Genomic DNA, 18,858 nt, shown 5'->3' with positions numbered 1-18,858 from the left:
GCTGGTTACCATAGCGACACATTGCCTCGACGAGTCTAAAAGCCTATAGTGATGCTTAAAACGGCTCACCCACCCACCCATGTGTCTCAGTCTGGAAATGAAATGGTATTGCCAGCTTTGTTTTCTCTAAAGAGTGCATTTGTCATTTGTCATCCACCTGCTGGATAAAAGGGATTGAAGTTCAGCAGACCATTGTTGACAGAAGAGTGAAATCAGATGGATGAAGTCTAAATCAGGTTCTGCTCGTGCTTTTAGGTTGCTTTGCTGATCAAAACACGTGTACAAGAGCTGGGACATGGCTCTATCTACCTGGTCCAGAAAGCAGGAGCCCTGCAGCTCAGCCCCACGGACAGCTTCTCCAAAAGGGAGCTCATTGAATGCGCTCGTGCAGTCACAGAGAAGGTACCGACTGTCGATGTGCTGCAATTTACAACTACAATGACAAACATGTTGTTAAAAAAAACTGACACACTATTAGGGATAGACTCCAGCATACCCGTGACTAGTGAGGATAAGCAGTATAGAAATGGATGGATGGGCATGCTGGAACTTATCCCAGCTGACTTCGGGCCAGAGACACGTACACCCTGGACTGGTCGCCAGCCAATCACAGGGCACATATAGACAAACAACCATTAACACTCACATTCACATTCATACCATTCATACAATTTGGACTTGCATCACAGCGGTAATACAAGTCATGAAACTAAAGCTATTCTGCATCGCTGCACATTTAATAGTAATTCTAATTTGTCCCTGCTGTGACCCTGGCAGACAGCAAGGCATGCTAGTCACACGTTAGTATTTCACTTCCTTTCAAACACTGATTTAATTCAGAGCTCATATCCAACTTGATTAATTTGAGGTTTTCACGCTCTCTGATATGAAACTCAAGGGTTCCTCTCAGGGCTATCCATTTGTTTATGAGGTATGTGCTTGGCAGAGCTGTATTATTTGTGGAGTCGGCCTCATCAACATCTTTTGGTTGTGCCGGGCTCTTACTTTAATGCGTGTTTAACCTTGTGCTCATGTCTTACTGTCAGCTTCTGCCATCTATTCAGCTCATTTAGATCATTGAATCTAAGGTTCCACCAAAAAACAATTTAGTGCTTTTAGATCACATACCTTGTGCAATGCAAATGTAATACATTGTAGATGTATTTTTTCCAATATTCAAATCACAGGGCACATATAGACAAACAACCATTCACACTCACATTCATAGCTATGGACAATTTGGAGTCGCCAATTAAGCTAGCATCGTATCGTTTAACACGATAATAGAACATTGTAACTATATTTATAGGTCAGAAAAGTGGAAAAAGCATAATAGGTCCCGTTTAAGGTTACACAATTCAGTATTCTTTATTTGTCTACTTTGTTGCACAGCATCACAGAAACTGATGGATAGACTGGTTTATAAACTATACAGAGTGCCTTTGAATTAGTCTCCGATGGTGTACTTAATAAAGTGCCCAATTATTGTCTTTCAATGATGCAATGCTCCCATTCTGCAGGTGTCCTTGGTCCTCTCGGCGCTGCAGGCTGGTAATAAAGGCACCCAGGCCTGTATTACAGCAGCCAGCGCCGTATCTGGCATTATCGCTGACCTGGACACAACCATCATGTTCGCCTCAGCGGGTACACTGAACCCTGAGAATGAGGAGTCCTTTGCTGACCATAGGTGCTTGTCACTGTGACCTTACCACATATTAGTCATGCAAACAAGGGAATGTTACCTTTGAAGAATGCACATTGGATTTCATTTGGGGCAGCACAGTGCTGCCTCACTGAATTAATTTGGGTTGTAAGACTGTGGCAATGTTCCTTCCAGGGAGAACATTTTGAAGACAGCCAAGGCACTGGTGGAGGACACCAAGCTGTTGGTTGCTGGGGCTGCATCCACCCAGGAAAAGCTAGCCCAAGCTGCCCAGTCCTCAGCTAAGACCATCACCCAGCTCACAGAGGTGGTCAAACTGGGAGCGACGAGCATGGGTTCTGAAGACCCTGAAACACAGGTGATCTAAGCATGCACAGTACTTACATCATTTATAGCATCTCTCAAAAGTGAATACACCCTCACATAATAATCAGTAATAGCAATAATCAGTATATCTTATATAAGGACTGAACTTATATACTTTAGAGCAGTATATAAGCTTGTATAGAAGTAGAGCTTTACTATCCATAGAAAATGACTCAATACAGCCAATATTGTTTAAAGAGCTGGCGTGTCTCCACACCTGAATCCAATTGAGCACCTGCAGGGCGTTCTCAATAAGAAGGAAGGAGGAGGAGTGCGAGGTATTGAACGTTCACCTGCTCCACCAGAGATGTCACCATGGGGACTGTAGTAGAGATGCTCCAATCAGGATTTTATGCTGCCGATTCCAATACTGATCATCCATCAATGACATTTCAATGAATTTTATTAATTATGATGACTGCTATTGGTTAGGGGTGTCGTATAAGGGGGGAAAGTCAAGACAATTCCTGACTGCCTGGGGTCCCAAAAAGTGGGTAATTTCTAATAAAATGTATAATTAAATTCATGCCCTTGAGAGGATAAGCGGTAGAGGGGCTGCATGGCGCCAAGTGGTTAGCGCGCAGGCCACACAGAAAATGAATTAATTAATGAAATTCATTAAAACAAAAACTTTTGTGATCAGCGTTGAAAGGCATTTGTCAGCAGCATATGGAGATCACATGCTTTTTCATGGAAATCAGCTGATCCATCAGCGCATCCGTAGTATATACAATTATACAATGATGTAGCGTTATGATGTCATTCTATTGTTGAACCAATTTTCATATTACAGATTTAATTTGAGGAGCATTGTTTGTTCTTTTGTATGACTGCCAGAAGGGCCAAGCTGAGCTGAACACAGCAGTAAGGCAATCGGCAAAACAAAACAACAAAACAAATGATTTGAGCATGGCAATCGAAAACTTTTTGCAACAAAACTGGTTATAAGAAACAAATACACTTTGTGAGAGAGAGATGCGAGAAACAAGTGGGGAACAGGGAAGAGTCTGCCAAGAGTGCAAATGGGACTGTGACATCTGGCTTTATCCCTCCTGCTCAGTATGTTATGACTAGATGGGAGTGATAAATGCTGCACAAGGAAATCCTCTCTGCAGGCTCATCCTGATGAAACTACTTGCACCGTTGTGTTTTTATCGATCCCTGCTTGATTTCTTTAGGTGGTTCTGATAAACGCTGTGCGTGATGTGGCCAAGGCTCTGGCCGAACTCATCAGTGCCACCAAGTGTGCGGCTGGCAAGCCTGCTGACGACCCTTCCATGTATCAGCTGAAAGGCGCAGCCAAGGTAAAAACTGAAAAGCAGATGACTGCCGTATCTGGTATTCCTGTATATCGATTTTGACCAGTTCGTTTAGATGGGTTTTCAACAATACGTCAGAACTGTTCCGGTTGCTATGAGTTTAAGAAGCAGCTCAGATGACACTCTTCCACAGTATACGTATGTGTTTGTGTTTCTCACAGCCTTCACATAAACCTGCTCATGTAACTTGAACTGGTGCTACCTTGTGTTTTGTCATCTAAATGGAATGGGGGCGACCCATAGACATGGTCACATTGACAGATTGGTTCTGTTCATCCAACATATGGTGACTCCAACCTACCCCAAACACACGATCCTCTTAAAGTCCTGCTGTGCATTTAGCTCACATTACTAAACCTGTAAAGCTCCTGTTGCCGAATGCTGCAATCTAGTTTGTGCACGATGACATGTGGAAAAGTAAATTCTTTCCAAAGTGAACGTTATTTTATAACAATATTATGAACACCTACTATTTTAATGAATTATTTATCAGCTGTGCAATTATAATCAAATTTGAACCTTCAGCTCATGACATCTTACATGTTTTGTATGTAAGGAGAAAGAGCACCACCTCGTGGATTGATTGTGAGCCTCGTGACATAACATGACTTTATTTGACAGGTCATGGTCACCAACGTGACGTCTCTTCTAAAAACAGTGAAGGCAGTGGAGGATGAAGCCACTCGCGGGACGAGGGCGCTGGAGGCCACCATTGAGTGCATCAAGCAGGAGCTGACAGTAAGACACCCTGACAGGCTGGATCTCTTCTTTTGTCATCATGAAACGCAGCCTCTCAGTGAGTCGGCCTGAAAGAGGGTCAGGGATATTCATGTGTATTATTCTTAACCAAACAACTAGGCTGCTCTCTTTAATCGGCTCCTCACAGCCATGGCAGGACAATCGTTATCATGGACCAAAGCCACATAGAGACTTTAAAAAAAGATAGTTTCAAGAGTTTTTTCAGCAAATTCTTATCATAACCTTTTGTTTGTCTGTGACCCCCGCCTGTCTTGTGTTCGACTCCTCTCCATCACAGGTGTTTCTGTCGAAGGATGTTCCAGACAAGTCCACTACACCTGAGGAGTTCATCCGTATGACAAAGGGCATCACCATGGCGACGGCCAAGGCAGTGGCAGCGGGCAACTCTGCTCAACAGGAGGATGTGATCGCCACGGCCAACCTGAGCCGCAAAGCCATCTCTGATATGCTGACAGCCTGCAAGGTGCTCCCTCAAATGAAGCACTCAAACACATCACTGATGTCTTGCATGTATAATTACGTATAGTAATAATAATAATAATAATACACCTTTAATCTATGTATATAATGTCAGAAAATTGTGATGACTGTCAAATTGAAGGAATTTGACAAACATACTGCTAGCAAGACACCAAGAGTACACATTTCACACCGGTCACTGACAAAACAGTTTTAGAAATCTGCAGATCTGAGTCCTTCATTTTCCTGCCTTGATGAGGTATCCACTAGATTTCTAAAGTTTGTGCTGAGCAGTTTGTCACGTCAAATTGGAGCATTCCCAAAAACCATAAAATCATTAAGCCACTTCTAAAGAAGAGCAGTCTTGATGCCACAGTTCTGCGCAACATAATCAAACCTGTCTTTTTGGGAAAAGTATTAGGAAAGGTTGTATACCAACATCTTAATGTTTTTCTCCTGTTCAACAATGCGTTTGATACTTTCCGATCAGGCTTGAGGCCCACCAAAACACTGAGACAGCTCTGATCATGGTGACTGTGGCTCTGATCTGTGGGTTTCCCCAGGGGTCAATCCTAGGACCCTTAATGTTCTTAATCTGTACTTAATCTGTAATTGTGTCCTAGCACAACAATGCAGACAACACTCTACGGTGTCACTGATGGCAGGTCCTCCAGATTTACTTTGTGACTGCTTCAGTGTGTGGATGCAAAACAGCTTTCTTCAACTAGTCTCAGACAAAACTGAAATCATTGTCTGTGGCCAAGAGAAACAAAGTGTTATCAGTCACCTCAACTCTGAAACCTATCACTGGTCCTTCACCAAAGTGTATCACCAACATGTTAGAGCTATATGAACCATCTCGGGCTCTGAGAACCAGGGGTAGTGTTCTCCTCCAGGTGCCCAGAGCCAGGACAAAATCTGGTGGTTAAAATATGGAGCAGTCTTCCAGAAGAGATGTGAGACAGGCATATGACAACTTAAGTGTTTTATCTTCACTCTTCGCTTTTAATTCATTATTAATTGTTTGATTATTTTAGTTTTATGTTTTATTGAATGAATTTAACGACCTTTTCCTTCTGAAAAGCACTTTATAATGGATTCTCTTGTTTATGAATTGTGCTTTATGAATTAACTTGCATTGACTTAAATGTTTGATGGAATCTTTTGCTTTGTCACCCTTGCAGAAAGCGGCACACCACCCAGAAGTGAGCGAGGAATTAAAGTGCAAGGCTCTCCAGTACGGCTCAGAATGCACCACAGGATACATCAACCTCCTGGAACACGTTCTACAGGTTGGAATAAGATGCTCACCTTTATTGTATTTGTTGTATATTGTCAGAAGAGACAGCTACTGTCAGACCAAAGCACCATGTTGGTAATTTTGTTTTTATCATTGGCATTTTGTAAATTATTTTTAACAATGTTCCATGTCTAAAATTATATTAACCGTTCTTAATAAAGGCATATTCATTAAAATGAGTGACCATTAAGGGTATATTAGCAAAAAGCAAATAGCACATATGCGAGGTGAAAGGTGTTAATGCCATCTTTGCAACCAACCAACCAACTGAATTGTCATGTATTAACATAAATAAGAAAAAGTAATGCTAATATTAATTAATATTATTATTCATCTGTTGCATAATATGTGTTCAGGTGCTGCAGAAGCCCACGCCGGAACAGAAGCAGCAGCTGGCCGTCCATTCGAGGCATGTGGCGGCGTGTGTGACGGAGCTCATCCAGACAGCTGAGGCCATGAAAGGTGAGGCTGCTTATGACGTATGCTGGCACACTCCCACACAAAACAATTAGCAAAGGTTTGTGTCTGCGTGTTGTGTTGAATATTCCAGGTATTTACGCTATAGTTGATTCTAAAACAGACGTCTAAAAATCTGATAAAGGATTCCCATGAGGAACAGATTGTTTCATGAAATGCAAGTGATTAGTTGAAGGAGGCGTAATCCTCTTTTACATTAATAATATCACTGAAGGTCACGGATAACCTGTCTATGTCGGGTCACATACAATCACTTTAGAATATTGAAATTGGACAGAACATGGCTTCACGTTCAAAATTGCTCCACATTAAGCTCTGCTGTGTGGCTGTGACACAAACATGTTGGAGTGATGCCTGATGAAACTGCACTGCTATGTCTGACAGCAGTAATAGATAGTGTTTAGATGAGAATTTGATTTAGAGTGTAGACTGAGACCCGCTGGGGCTATCTACTTCATCTCTCTAACGTCCCATGTGCTCTGTCTTTCCCTTTCTCCTCCTTCCCCGGCTGCCTCAGATGGAGGTAAGTGGTGTATGCTGTGTTTTGTTCCCTAGATCAACTTTCACAGCGTCAGAAGGGGGTAGAGGAGTATAGACGGCTGGAAAGAAAGCGGGGGGTGCAGGGCAGATTTCCCCTGAGCTGAACATAATCTAGGAAAACACGGTTCCATCTGCCTGACCAAGCTGTTCCCAAACTGCTACATTTTATAGGACCTGTAAAAAGGCCCATCAAAAGTGAATGGCTTCCTTTCGTTTCTCTTACTTAACTTTGAGGCATTGCAGCAAGCATTTCTGAACACAAAGTGGAGGTGTGAGCATTGTGAAATGAAAGGTTATCACCGCATGTGCTGTTTCCTTTTAGGATCAGAGTGTGTGGACCCCGAGGACCCCACTGTCATTGCAGAGAGCGAACTCCTCGGAGCAGCAGCCTCCATTGAAGCTGCGGCCAAGAAACTAGAGCAGTTGAAGCCCAGAGCCAAGCCCAAGGTAGATTTGACCTTCTCGCCCTTTTGCACCCACACGCGTGTATATTTTTGCTCAAAATCGGCAGGGAGCCACGTTGGCCCACTGCAGGAAAAGGTGACATTATCTTTTCTTTCCTCGCTATCGCTGGAGATGAATGTTATTTTGTTCCGGCCCGCACAGCTGGTCCTGTGTAAACTTTCTTCAACTTTCTTATTTTGAGCTCCGTTGCCAGGAGACGCAAATTACACAGCAGGCTCCTCGAGTATAAGTTGGACTGAGTTCAAATGGGTATGATGGACTGTTGTGACCCCTTTTCGGAAAGATAGGGCCTCTGTCTTATTGAACATATTTCCTTTTGTTTTATTACTGTATTGCTCATTTCCTAACTAAGCCGAGCCCCCCTCCTCAGTGTTGCGGTATTGCCACCGAAGTACAATAAGAAAGTCGATGTATGTGTGAGTATGTGTTTTGTTTAGTGATAGTTTGATTCCACCTGCATCTCTCCCCCCTTTTGTGCTTTCCCACTTGCTTTTACACTTCCTGTCCACACAGTAATTATCAGATCAACGTCCTGTCTGTGTCATGGAACATGTATTTAGGTCAGCCAACTTTTAATAAAGATCCTAATGCTCTGTCTCATACTCTAATTCTGTGAGGGCAGTTATCAGGCCTTTGTTTTTATAAAAGGAGATTAGTCAATAAAAGGCTTTTCTCTTTCAAGATGTCAGTGCCTCCCTCTAGTGGTCAAATGGCATGCATGCACATTCAATTTAACGCCACAAATACTGTTGAAAGTTTGTAATTTTTTTCCTCAGGTAACAAAGTTTATATTCCCTACATGCCAACTGTGCTCTCTGTTCAGAAACTAGATAATGCAGGTTTTAAAATATTAACTCTTACGATTGCAAAGACACAATATTTAATTGTAACTGTAAGATTATTGTGCAGTGGCAACTCCAATATAATTTCAAGAGGAAATGACTCCATAAAATAGCGTCCCACTTTCATCCTAGTGTCGCTTTCATCAAACCTTTTTAATCCTCTTTACTCCCTCTCCTCTCTTGCTCCTCATCCCTCCCACCCTTTGCAGGGATGGAGAGTGTGGGCGTATGGTTGTGTGGTTCTCTGCCGCTCCCGGCATGCATGTCTCCCTGTCTCTCGTCTGCCCTCTCAGAGCCTTTGTAGACCTGGAGGACTCCTCTGCAGGGCTCTGTCTGATATGTTTGATATATTAGGTTGTTATTCAGTCCAACTATATATCAAACATATTCCTACAGTGTCCCGCCATGTCTCCCGCCACCTGTGCCTTTTGTGTTTCTGGGGTATTCTTTGTGCAGGCTTTCGTCCCTGAACTGATTGTGTTCAGTTTAGGTTCTGTGTGGTCGGTGTCATTAAAGACACTGAGGTTGCATAGTTACAGTACCTTAACATAAATGTAATTTCAATGATTTACAATGACAGAACCATGAGTGGCAACAGTAGTTGGAGCCTGTTACAGTATATGAGTGACTGTATTAAATTACCTTGCATAACATTTATATTGAACATTTCTTACAATTACTGTGTACGGTCATTATGAACTGACTCTCCATGTTCTTTGATTTCCAGCAGGCCGACGAGACGCTGGATTTTGAAGAGCAGATTCTAGAAGCCGCAAAGTCCATCGCTGCAGCGACCAGTGCTCTTGTCAAGTCGGCATCAGCAGCTCAGAGAGAGCTGGTGGCACAAGGCAAGGTCAGTCAAATGTCACACAACAAGCAACATGGCTGCTAATGTAATTAATGAACACCATCACTGTTACTGCTCATGTTCCAACCTTAACCCTTTCGGGGTGTTTTTTCTGTTTTGATGTTGTAGCTTGAAAATGGTTAGCAATAAAGGCATACTGTAAATTTTAAAAAATCCTCAGTATGACCCAAAGTTTGTGGTTGGACTAAATTCACAAATCTAATTTGCATATTGTGACATCACCAGGCTCAGAATTTGCCAGATTCCTGTCGCCACAATTCAAAAAGTCATCAAAACGCTGTCTGAACCACTTTTATTTACCACTATTAATTACATAGATAGATATAAAGAGTCTTATCTATTATGCCTGTAAATATTATCATTCATCAAGGTCATTGTATTCTCAGAAGTGTACTACAACACATGGACAATAGATGGCAGCAAAGCTGCACCGACTGTACATGACAGAAATTACCTTATTGAAAAGATCTGCTGTGGCGACTCCACAATCAAAAAATTGCAATTTGGTCCTTAAAAGGCTATATTGCACGCTGCTGTAAACGTGTATTGTAAATATCTCAATATGTCCGCACTTTGAATATTCCTTTAAATAATGCTGTGATTCTTTGGTTCTTATTTAAACACCATCAATAGTTGTTGTGTTGCTCTTTTTTCAATGCTATCACTGTCATTTCTATATATGTTTTATATTTACATTTATGTTTTCTACATTTTTTATTTTCTATATTTAATGTTACACCAACCCACCAGAACTCTACCTGGAAATCAACGTGATTCTAATATTGTTTACTCTCAGGTTGGGTCCAATATCGCCAATGCAGTAGATGATGGCCAGTGGTCGCAGGGTCTCATATCAGCCGTGAGTATTATTGCTGCTGTCAGTCAGACAAAAGTAAACGTAAGTCAAACTGAGCTCTTTTGGATGCAACACTTATCGTAGGCTCGGATGGTTGCCGCTGCCACCAGTAACCTGTGTGAGGCGGCCAACGCCTCCGTGCAGGGCCACGCCAGCGAGGAGAAGCTCATCTGTTCAGCCAAGCAGGTGGCAGCCTCCACGGCTCAGCTCTTGGTGGCCTGCAAGGTGAAGGCTGACCAGGATTCCGAAGCAATGAGGAGACTACAGGTAGGTAGAACATAGTACCTGGATATGATTATTGCATCCACATGCTGTTTATTTCGTTCCTTCCGGCCCTTCTACAGGCTGCTGGCAATGCGGTGAAGCGAGCCTCTGACAACCTGGTGAAGGCAGCTCAAAAAGCTGCTTTTGAGAAATCAGAAGACGACAGTGTGGTGGTAAAAACCAAGTTTGTTGGCGGCATCGCTCAGGTGAGACCAACAGAATGATTTTTGGATTTACATCCATACGCTTGGTGTATTTTTTATTGACTCCACACGATTTCTTCTGCGGTGTTCACGTGTCATGGCACCCTTTCATAAAACTGTACTACCAAAGAAATATATTATTGTTGCTTTCTACCCAAATTCATTTGAAATACTAATTTATTCATACATTTTTTATACCGCTTATCCTCACAAGGGTCGCAGGCATGCTGGAGCCATGCTGGACTGGTGGCCAGCCAATCACAGGGCACATATAGACAAACAACCATTCACACTCACATTCATACCTATGGACAATTTGGAGTCGCCAATTAACCTAGCATGTTTTTGGAATGTGGGAGGAAACCGGAGTACCCGGAGAAAACCCACGCATGCACAGGGAGAACATGCAAACTCCACACAGAGATGGCCAAGAGTGGAATCGAACTCAGTTCTCCCTAGCTGTGGGGCCTGTGCGCTAACCACTCGTATCGCCGTGCTTCCCTAATTTCAAATACTTATCATCCGCCGCTGCTTATATTGTTTCAGTGCATTTCTGCTGGTCATATCCTAAATGATAGCGTGATGTTTTTTCATAATCTTCGTCAGATCATTGCAGCTCAAGAAGAGATGCTGAGGAAAGAGCGTGAGCTGGAGGACGCCCGCAAGAAGCTAGCTCAGATCCGACAGCAGCAGTACAAATTCCTACCAAGCGAGCTGAGGGAGGATGAGGGTTGATGGATGGTCAAGAAGGCCGCCCTTAACGCCGCTCTTTTACACTCTCACATAACCGAGGACTATACAGCACTTGAAACAGGCCTGTTTGGTAAGACATCCAAGTGCCTGTGCTTTGTTGCGTATTGTGTGTGTGTGTGTGTGTGTGTGTGTGTGTGTGTGCATTTGTGAATGGATGTGTTCAGACAAACAATGTTGGAGACAGTATGATCCAGTTATTGCTTTGTGAGTGTCACTCATCATTTCCAGTACAATAATGAAGTGAAGAATGCAAAAGTTGTACGTCTACAGTATACTGAATGTTTTTGTAGTCACTGAGCAAATACTACTTGTGATCGTGGCAGAGCAAAGCCGATACATCTTCTGTATTTGAAAGGACCAAAACAAAGGCAGGGAAGGCAATATCTCACTTCAGCACTTGGCTTGCATGAACCATCCAATCTATACATATCAATGAAGCTACTAACCAATAGAGTAGGCTAGCAGAATGGCACTTATGATGTATGATTAGAAAATGTGAAAACCTTTTGGGTTGCCAGCAAACCTAGAGAAAAAATTATATTAATGCAAATATTTATTCTTGGCTAATATTTTAAATCAGAGAAACATTTATCTTGAATTGTAGGGAAAGTTTGATCGGTGTTTCTCTGAGTTTTTGATGTGATCTGCTTGCATATTAATTCACTTCATGCTTTGTTTTGTTTTTTGTTTTTTTTTATATATAGTGGAACCTCTAAGCTAACTTCTGACTAGGATAATACATTTATTTTAGAATTAGTCCATTCCAGGGTCAATCTGCCACTATCATGAAGCCTTTTTATTTAAAAAATGTTTATTAACATTCCAAACATAGAAGAATAAAATATTTTTTTTCCACTGGTTTTCACCAGTGACTATGGTGTGAAGTGAAAAGTGTGGAAAAAAAAGTTAAAACATGAAAACAATGAAACAAGCTTTGATAGATGACGGAGACTTACAAATTTAAATGTGAGACCGCTTGCTTTATGTAACTTTTGGTGTATTCATCTTCTCTTAACACCCCCTTTTGAGGCTGGTCCTTCTTATGGAATAAGGCAAAAAAAAAAAAAAGCATACATTTTGTAGGCATTTTTTAACATTAGACAAATTCTAATATAGTTGTAATTAATGCAAATTGCTTGAAACTTGCAGCAAAGTTTATACAGTAAAAGGAACAAGTAGATTCTAGTGTTGATTAGCAATATATTCTCACAGGTAAATTCATTTGGAAGTACTAGCTTCCAGCTTAAAATAAGAGCAATATGCATGTGCGTCCACTCAACTGCATGCACAAAGCACAGAACCATGCTGCAACACACCCTGGCAGATACAGTATCCTGAAATATGCACAAAATGTTGTATTTTACCATGAAAAATCTGTATTTATGCTCTCATTTTTGACAGTTTTCAGTGAAAGTAAAACAAAGCTATTTCAAATAAGCGAAACATGTGTGAAACGTTAACCTGAGAAAAAGCTTTCATTTTGTATCACTGGCATGGGCAGCTTCATGCATAACTATTGACGCCTTTATTCATATTACATTTGACAAAACTTTTTTTTCCCATTTTGTCATTTTAGGGTATTGTGTTGACGTTTAAGTGGGTGGGGATAAATTATGACAATTTGAAATAATTTCTACATGTGAAATGTATCTAATGATAAGGATTTGGCCTTTGTCTTGGATAGCATCATATACTATAAGAAGGCCTATTTTCCATATATTTGGATATAGGATGCTTAAAATTGAATAAGCCACATATATCATCCATGTTCATGTATCAATACACTGGGAGCTGATGATTATGATGATGGTCTTGCACTGCTACAAGGATTGACTGTATGCTTTATTGAATGAAATACACCTATTGGATGCACTGATGTTACTTTAGACGCTAAAATGAAAGTGATTGAAAGCTTCCATTATTTAAGTCCAAGACATTCCTTCACACACTGAAATAATATAAAAAGTCAAGTTTTGATGGAAGAACCTGGTTCAGTATTGAATTGGGAATGCTCTTATTATTAGTGCCTTATTGGGATGAATCCTAGTTGGAGCTTGATCCACTTTGTATCAGAACCTTTTTTGCCGATCCCCACCAAGGCCTGCGCGTATACTGTCAGCAAGAAGAGTCCTTTGCCATACGATCCAATGCCTTTGCTGCTGGCCGATACCTGCCTATACTGCTCATTCATCAAAGGGCAACCTTAGGATTTTAGACACCTGATGGAATACTAACTGCATTCCTTAAGCATGTTTGTGTTTGAAGTTGTTTGGGGGGAAAAAAATGATGAAGTTGAGGCTGTGCTTGTTCCCTTTTCTGTCGTCTAACTTTAAATGTCTGTTTTTACCAATAAGTACCCAGAAATGCAGTACTATGCAAAAGTATTTGGCCAGCACTACCTTTGTTGACGTTTTCATAGCATCCTGTTTGACATAGCAAAACAGGAACAGAATTTGTGAAAATGTTGTAGTGAGTAAACTGCTAAGGTTTGTTGAGAATCAAGACAGCATTTTTTTTATTAGTTTCATCATCTTTTGTTGTGTTAATTTGTTGAAACTATGGTGTAGTTCATTTGTTTGGTTTGATTCGTATTAAAGGTTTTTTGTGCCTTTGTATTGTTTTATTTATTTTAAAGTTTTTAGTTTTTTATTGCATTTTGCATTGTTATAGTAATAATTATTTATTTTTGTATTGTTTTTTTGCACTATTTTGTTTTCATTTTTTTGTATTTTGCTTTTTATGTTTTAGTTTTATTTAAGTTTTATTTTAGTTTTAATCATTTAGCTTTGTTTTAATTTTTATAATAGATTTTTTTGTATAGTTTGACATTTTTATTTCATTTTTATTTTTTAATTATTTTTTGCCATTTTGTTTTGGGTTTTCGTCGTATTTTGTTTAGTTTGGTTTTATTTAATTTTTAATTTCATTTTCTATTCTCTTTTGGGGTGGACGCTTTTGGACGTTTTTGCTATGACCTCAGTGAAGTATTATGTGTGTTAAAACAACAAATGTAAAGTTGGCCTAATACTTTTGCACAGCACTGTGTATTGTGTGACTGGTGTTTTTGCAAATATTCAAGTTAAATGAAGAAAAACAAGTTGACTATTATGAATAGGTGTTGTGCTTTAAAAAAATGTGTTTAGTTTGATGACTTTATGCTTTATGTATGATACTTATCTGGTCACAGAAGTATTTTTTGTATTCATCACAAACAAAATAAAACTACCAAAAATCAGACCCCTTAATTATTTTTTTGATGTCAGACTGCATTCTTTCCAGCAGATGTCAGCAGTGCCTCATGTGGTGTATTTGTAGTATGTTTGGATTGATCCAGGATTGTCAACTTATACCAAATATAGACATGTCTCTTCTTCTATGGTCACGGTATAGACTCTAAAGCAAACTGTGATTCCCGTGTCTCACCTCACATTCTTGCAGTAACAGCATTTAAAAGTCATACAATTAATAAAGTTTTCTTTCACTTTAGAGGAAATGGAGCTCACGTGTGACCGTGCATGAAAAGGATGTTCACTGTTGGCACATGATGTCCTCACTGAGACGTCCTGAGGAACACCATATTAGGTTGTTTGCACTCATGCAAGGCCAAGCAGCAGACAGAGGAGAGGAGAAAGTGACGCCATGTGTTAGTACTCTCCTCTCTCTCTTAACTGGATGTTTGTCTGGTTAACTCTGGCATGTGTAAGCCACCATCAGAACCTCTGGAGGTCACTGAGCTGTGGGCCACAATTTCCGGATTATTTCATGATATATGTAGATTTTTTTTTTTAGATTCACATAGCAGTTTGTCTAAAAACAGAGTCAGGGTCAACTTTACCACATGTTAAACTTCATGCTGTAGTAGAGTTTCAAAGTCAGACTCACGCTAAGGTCCTACGATTCTAAATTTTGTAGAAACATAAAGTTGTACATACCTGTCAACCCTGCCTTGTTCCCCAGGAAACTCCTGTGTTTTGCCTCATCGCTCTCATGTATACTGCAGGTGAAAATGGTGACAGTAATGAGTGAGGACAATGGTGCAGCCCATTGGCAGTGGCTAGTCCGATCTTTCTACTGCCAACATCCCCTCTGGAGAACTTTTCATGCGTAGGTTGACTTACATCACAGTCTAGGAACGGAACTTGTGCGAACCTGAGGACAACCTGTAATTAAATATCAGCTACACACATACTGTACACCCCAAGTCCAATGCTACTTCATATGATACAGTTTTGAGTCTGGAACTGAAGACTTCCCTTTACATCCTTTCTTATGGGAACATTCCACTTGCACTTCCGGTTTGGCTTTTAGCCCATTTTGGGCAGGAAGTTTTGAACCCCAAACACCACTTTATACTTTCTTGGGAATACTTTGACAGTGGCCCCCCCTTCTAAATGAAGGAAGTCATTGCACTTAAAAAGGATGCTTGTGTATTTAGGAGGGAACACTCTCCGATATAAACACAATATCCATCAGCTGATGCTTGGAGGAGTGTCTTCTTCCTCAAGTCTGGAAATCATGACTATGTTAGGTCATCAGCAAATGGTCCTGCGCTTTATTGAGCAGTAGAAAACAGCCAGAGGAGATGATTTAGGAGGTTGCTGTAACACCCCCCCCCCCATTTACCTGCAGGCTGCACATTTCCAATACCAAATATGAAGTGTCAAATTACAGTACGTCTTTCATTATGCAATGCCATCTTCATGCAGAATTGTCGCTTTGAGGGCGGTGCTTCCGTGGGTGTCGTCATCTGCTATGTGAGCGCAGTAACTTCTTTAGCCAGCATGTAAGCAAGGATGCCACACAGTATGTCTCCGTCAGCAATGGCAGCAGGGCTATATTGGGACCGAGCTGAGACTTAAACCTCGCCAGCTAAATTTGGACAAGTAACAGCAGCAATATCTATTAAATGATATAATTTATCACCCGCTCAGGCAGGATCTTCACAGGATTGATTATGATGTTATGTGATCTTTTTTAAGTTATTTTCTCTCAAAGCTGTGCTGCAAGGAGTGGTCTGTAGACTAGATCTCCTGGGGCCGAAATGCAACACCCAAACGTCTACCTTAATTTGGAAACTTTGCTTAAGGCTCACTTGATGACCAGGGCACATTTTCTTCACCCGGTTTAGACCTGAACAAATAGTTGGTCCAAGTACAGTCAGAAAAGACACTGGCAGTGTGTCCCAACTAGACGATAGTGCCCTTAAACAGTTAACCACTTACTTATGGAGCAGGAAAATTACAGTATTAGCTTACAGTGTCAATGTACTAAACCAGGGATGTTCAAAGTGTGGCACAAGAGCCTACGCTCTGATAATAAAACACAGCTGGGATCACTCTTACTCCCCAAAATATGATTTTATGGACTTTTTCTGCTTACACAGACTCAATTCACTCACTGTAGGATTTAAACATATACTAGTTTTGTTATAATAGCGTTTTTCAAATAAATACCTACACCTACTACTTTCTTGTCTTTCTTTCAAATGCATTGAACTTTTGGCCCCAAAGCGCTCCTGTATCCAAGGACATACGCCCTGGGTTTGTAACGATATAACAATTTATGAATATAACAATGTAACTATATGAATGGCACAACAAAAAACTTGTGCTTGTGAAAGAAATGCAGAAGAAAAATCAACAACAAAAAGAAAAAGTAGTTACTGAGGAACTAATGAAGAACTAAAGAGGAACTAATGAGTAGTAGTCCTTATTCCATCTATTCATTTTCTACTGCTTATCCTCACTAGGGTGGTTTGTATGCTGGAGCCTATCCCAGCTGTCTTCAGGCGAGAGACGGGGTACACCCTGGACTGGTGGCCAGCCAATCACAGGGCACATATAGACAAACAACCATTCACACTCACATTCATACCTATGGACAATTTGGAGTCGCCAATTAACCTAGCATGTTTTTGGAATGTGGAAACCGGAGAACTCGGAGAAATCCCACACACGGGGAGAACATGCAAACCCCACACAGAGATGACCGAGGGTGGAATCTAACTCGAGTTTCTTAGCTGTTAGGCCTGCAAACTAACCACTTGTCCGTCGTGCAGCCTAATTCCTCATTAACTCCGTTAATCTTTGTTTGTTGTCTGTCTGATGCATTCATTGCAGCTTGGTTTTTACACTTTCCTGTAATATTTTGAGATGGAAAGCACTTACTTACTAGACTTTACTTTATTTTATGCATTATTTAATGTGTTTTCTACAGCCGGCTTAGATCTGATGTTAGATTTCTTAAAATGTCTGACTTCTGTCTGCGCCAGACCATTTTATTTTTATTTTAAATAAATGGTCACGGCCAGGGATCAAACATGTGACTGTAGACATGCTTCAGGGTAAGAATGCAGGTGGAGCGTAGGAGACTCGGTGTGGCGAAACCACTCGCAGTGGACAACCAAACCTCAGTGGAATGTCTCCTCACCATCGCCCCCCCCCCCCTTCACTCACACACATAGTGCTCCAAATTAAGGCTGTGGGAAGAACTGCTCACTGAAAATGATCATTTGGGAATGTATTCACGAGGATCCTCTCCACTTTTAGTCGACTCGCTGTACTGAACACCACTAAGGAGGAGGCATGGAAAAGAGCAGTATCCTCATCTTGGGTTGTGTGCACACACAAGACATTTTACAACCCCCGAATGCAATGGAAAGACATACAGTAGTCCCTCCTTGGACCTGACATAGGGTCTCCTCAAGACAGACAGAGTCCATATATGGACACGGACTGTATATGAAAGATTCTCCATCAGTGCACAAACACGGAAACTTCTCAGCCAGAAGTAAATGATTGAGGGCAAATATTTAAAAAGAACTGTCAACAAGATGCTGTACTGCAGTGAGATACAAGACCAGTGAGAGCCTGTAGCAATAATTAGACACTGTGTGTGTGTGTGTGTATGTATGTTGGGGGAGGGGGAGGGGGAGGGGGGTTAGGTGAACAGGTGTTTAGGTCAACAGTTTAGACCAGGACTACTGATCTGGATCTGGGGAAGGTTTCATTTTATTTCAGAGTACCAGGTAGATTCTCCACTTGGGTATCTCTGTGTGGAGTTTGCATGTTCTCCTCGTGCATGCGTGGGTTTTTTCCGGTTTCCTCCCATATGCCAAAAACATGCTAGGTTAATTGGCGACTCCAAATTGTCCATAGGTATGAATGATGAATGTGAGTGTGAATGGTCGTTTGTCTATATGTGCCCTGTGATTAGCATGGCGACCAGTCCTCTCACCCAAAGACAGCTGGGATAGGCTCCAGCATACCTGCGACCCTCGTGAGGATAAGCGGTCGAAAATGAATGAATGAATGAATATTTTCTTTGGGAACAATTGTGGCACAATCTGAACAAATCTGAGGTAGACCAGCACTTTTCTCTTGATTCAAACTTTATACAAATACAGACAGTTGAAAAGTGAAGCTTTTTTCGGCACTTCTGGCATTTCTGAACTCAATTTTTCCACAAGGATTCTTGAGTAACCCCCTATGAGTGCTAAATGAATCGTAACAGTTCCCTACCAATAAGACTCCCCCCCCCCCCCCCATCATGGTCAAAGCTGACCGAGCAGCATCAGATATGGCCGACATTCCTGCTTCTTGGTGCGTCCCCATCTGTTAGAGAGGAACACAAACAAACATTGTAGGAGGAGTGCCCCCCATCCCCCACCCCGAGAGGCCACAAATATTCCACCATCGTGATTCCTAGCCACATTTTGTTTCTGT

At 41.2% G+C, this 18,858-nt stretch overlaps 1 protein-coding gene across 3 annotated transcripts in view; it reads left to right on the top strand.

Annotated features, from left to right (window-relative positions):
* tln2b (talin 2b) overlaps positions 1-14,418 on the top strand; it is a 77,186-nt gene extending 62,768 nt beyond the window's left edge. For 2 of the 3 annotated variants that reach the window (XM_058074860.1, XM_058074862.1), the window contains 14 exons: positions 256-402; positions 1,521-1,687; positions 1,838-2,021; positions 3,208-3,333; positions 3,970-4,086; positions 4,385-4,570; positions 5,751-5,858; positions 6,223-6,328; positions 7,206-7,330; positions 8,918-9,043; positions 9,855-9,917; positions 9,999-10,181; positions 10,259-10,384; positions 10,988-14,417. In XM_058074860.1, the coding sequence (XP_057930843.1) occupies positions 256-402; positions 1,521-1,687; positions 1,838-2,021; positions 3,208-3,333; positions 3,970-4,086; positions 4,385-4,570; positions 5,751-5,858; positions 6,223-6,328; positions 7,206-7,330; positions 8,918-9,043; positions 9,855-9,917; positions 9,999-10,181; positions 10,259-10,384; positions 10,988-11,116 (1,893 nt within the window). In that variant the 3' untranslated portion in view covers positions 11,117-14,417. Of the gene's footprint in view, positions 1-255; positions 403-1,520; positions 1,688-1,837; positions 2,022-3,207; positions 3,334-3,969; positions 4,087-4,384; positions 4,571-5,750; positions 5,859-6,222; positions 6,329-7,205; positions 7,331-8,917; positions 9,044-9,854; positions 9,918-9,998; positions 10,182-10,258; positions 10,385-10,987 lie in introns of all 3 variants that reach the window. The other variant, XM_058074861.1, reaches the window with a different exon arrangement.
* Positions 14,419-18,858: the final 4,440 nt, after the last annotated feature.

The sequence above is a fragment of the Doryrhamphus excisus genome, chromosome 6 (genome assembly GCF_030265055.1).
Source record: "Doryrhamphus excisus isolate RoL2022-K1 chromosome 6, RoL_Dexc_1.0, whole genome shotgun sequence".
Taxonomy (NCBI): Eukaryota; Metazoa; Chordata; class Actinopteri; order Syngnathiformes; family Syngnathidae; genus Doryrhamphus; species Doryrhamphus excisus.
The sequence above is the reverse complement of the archived record's forward strand: the minus strand, read 5'-3'. Positions and strand labels throughout refer to the sequence as shown.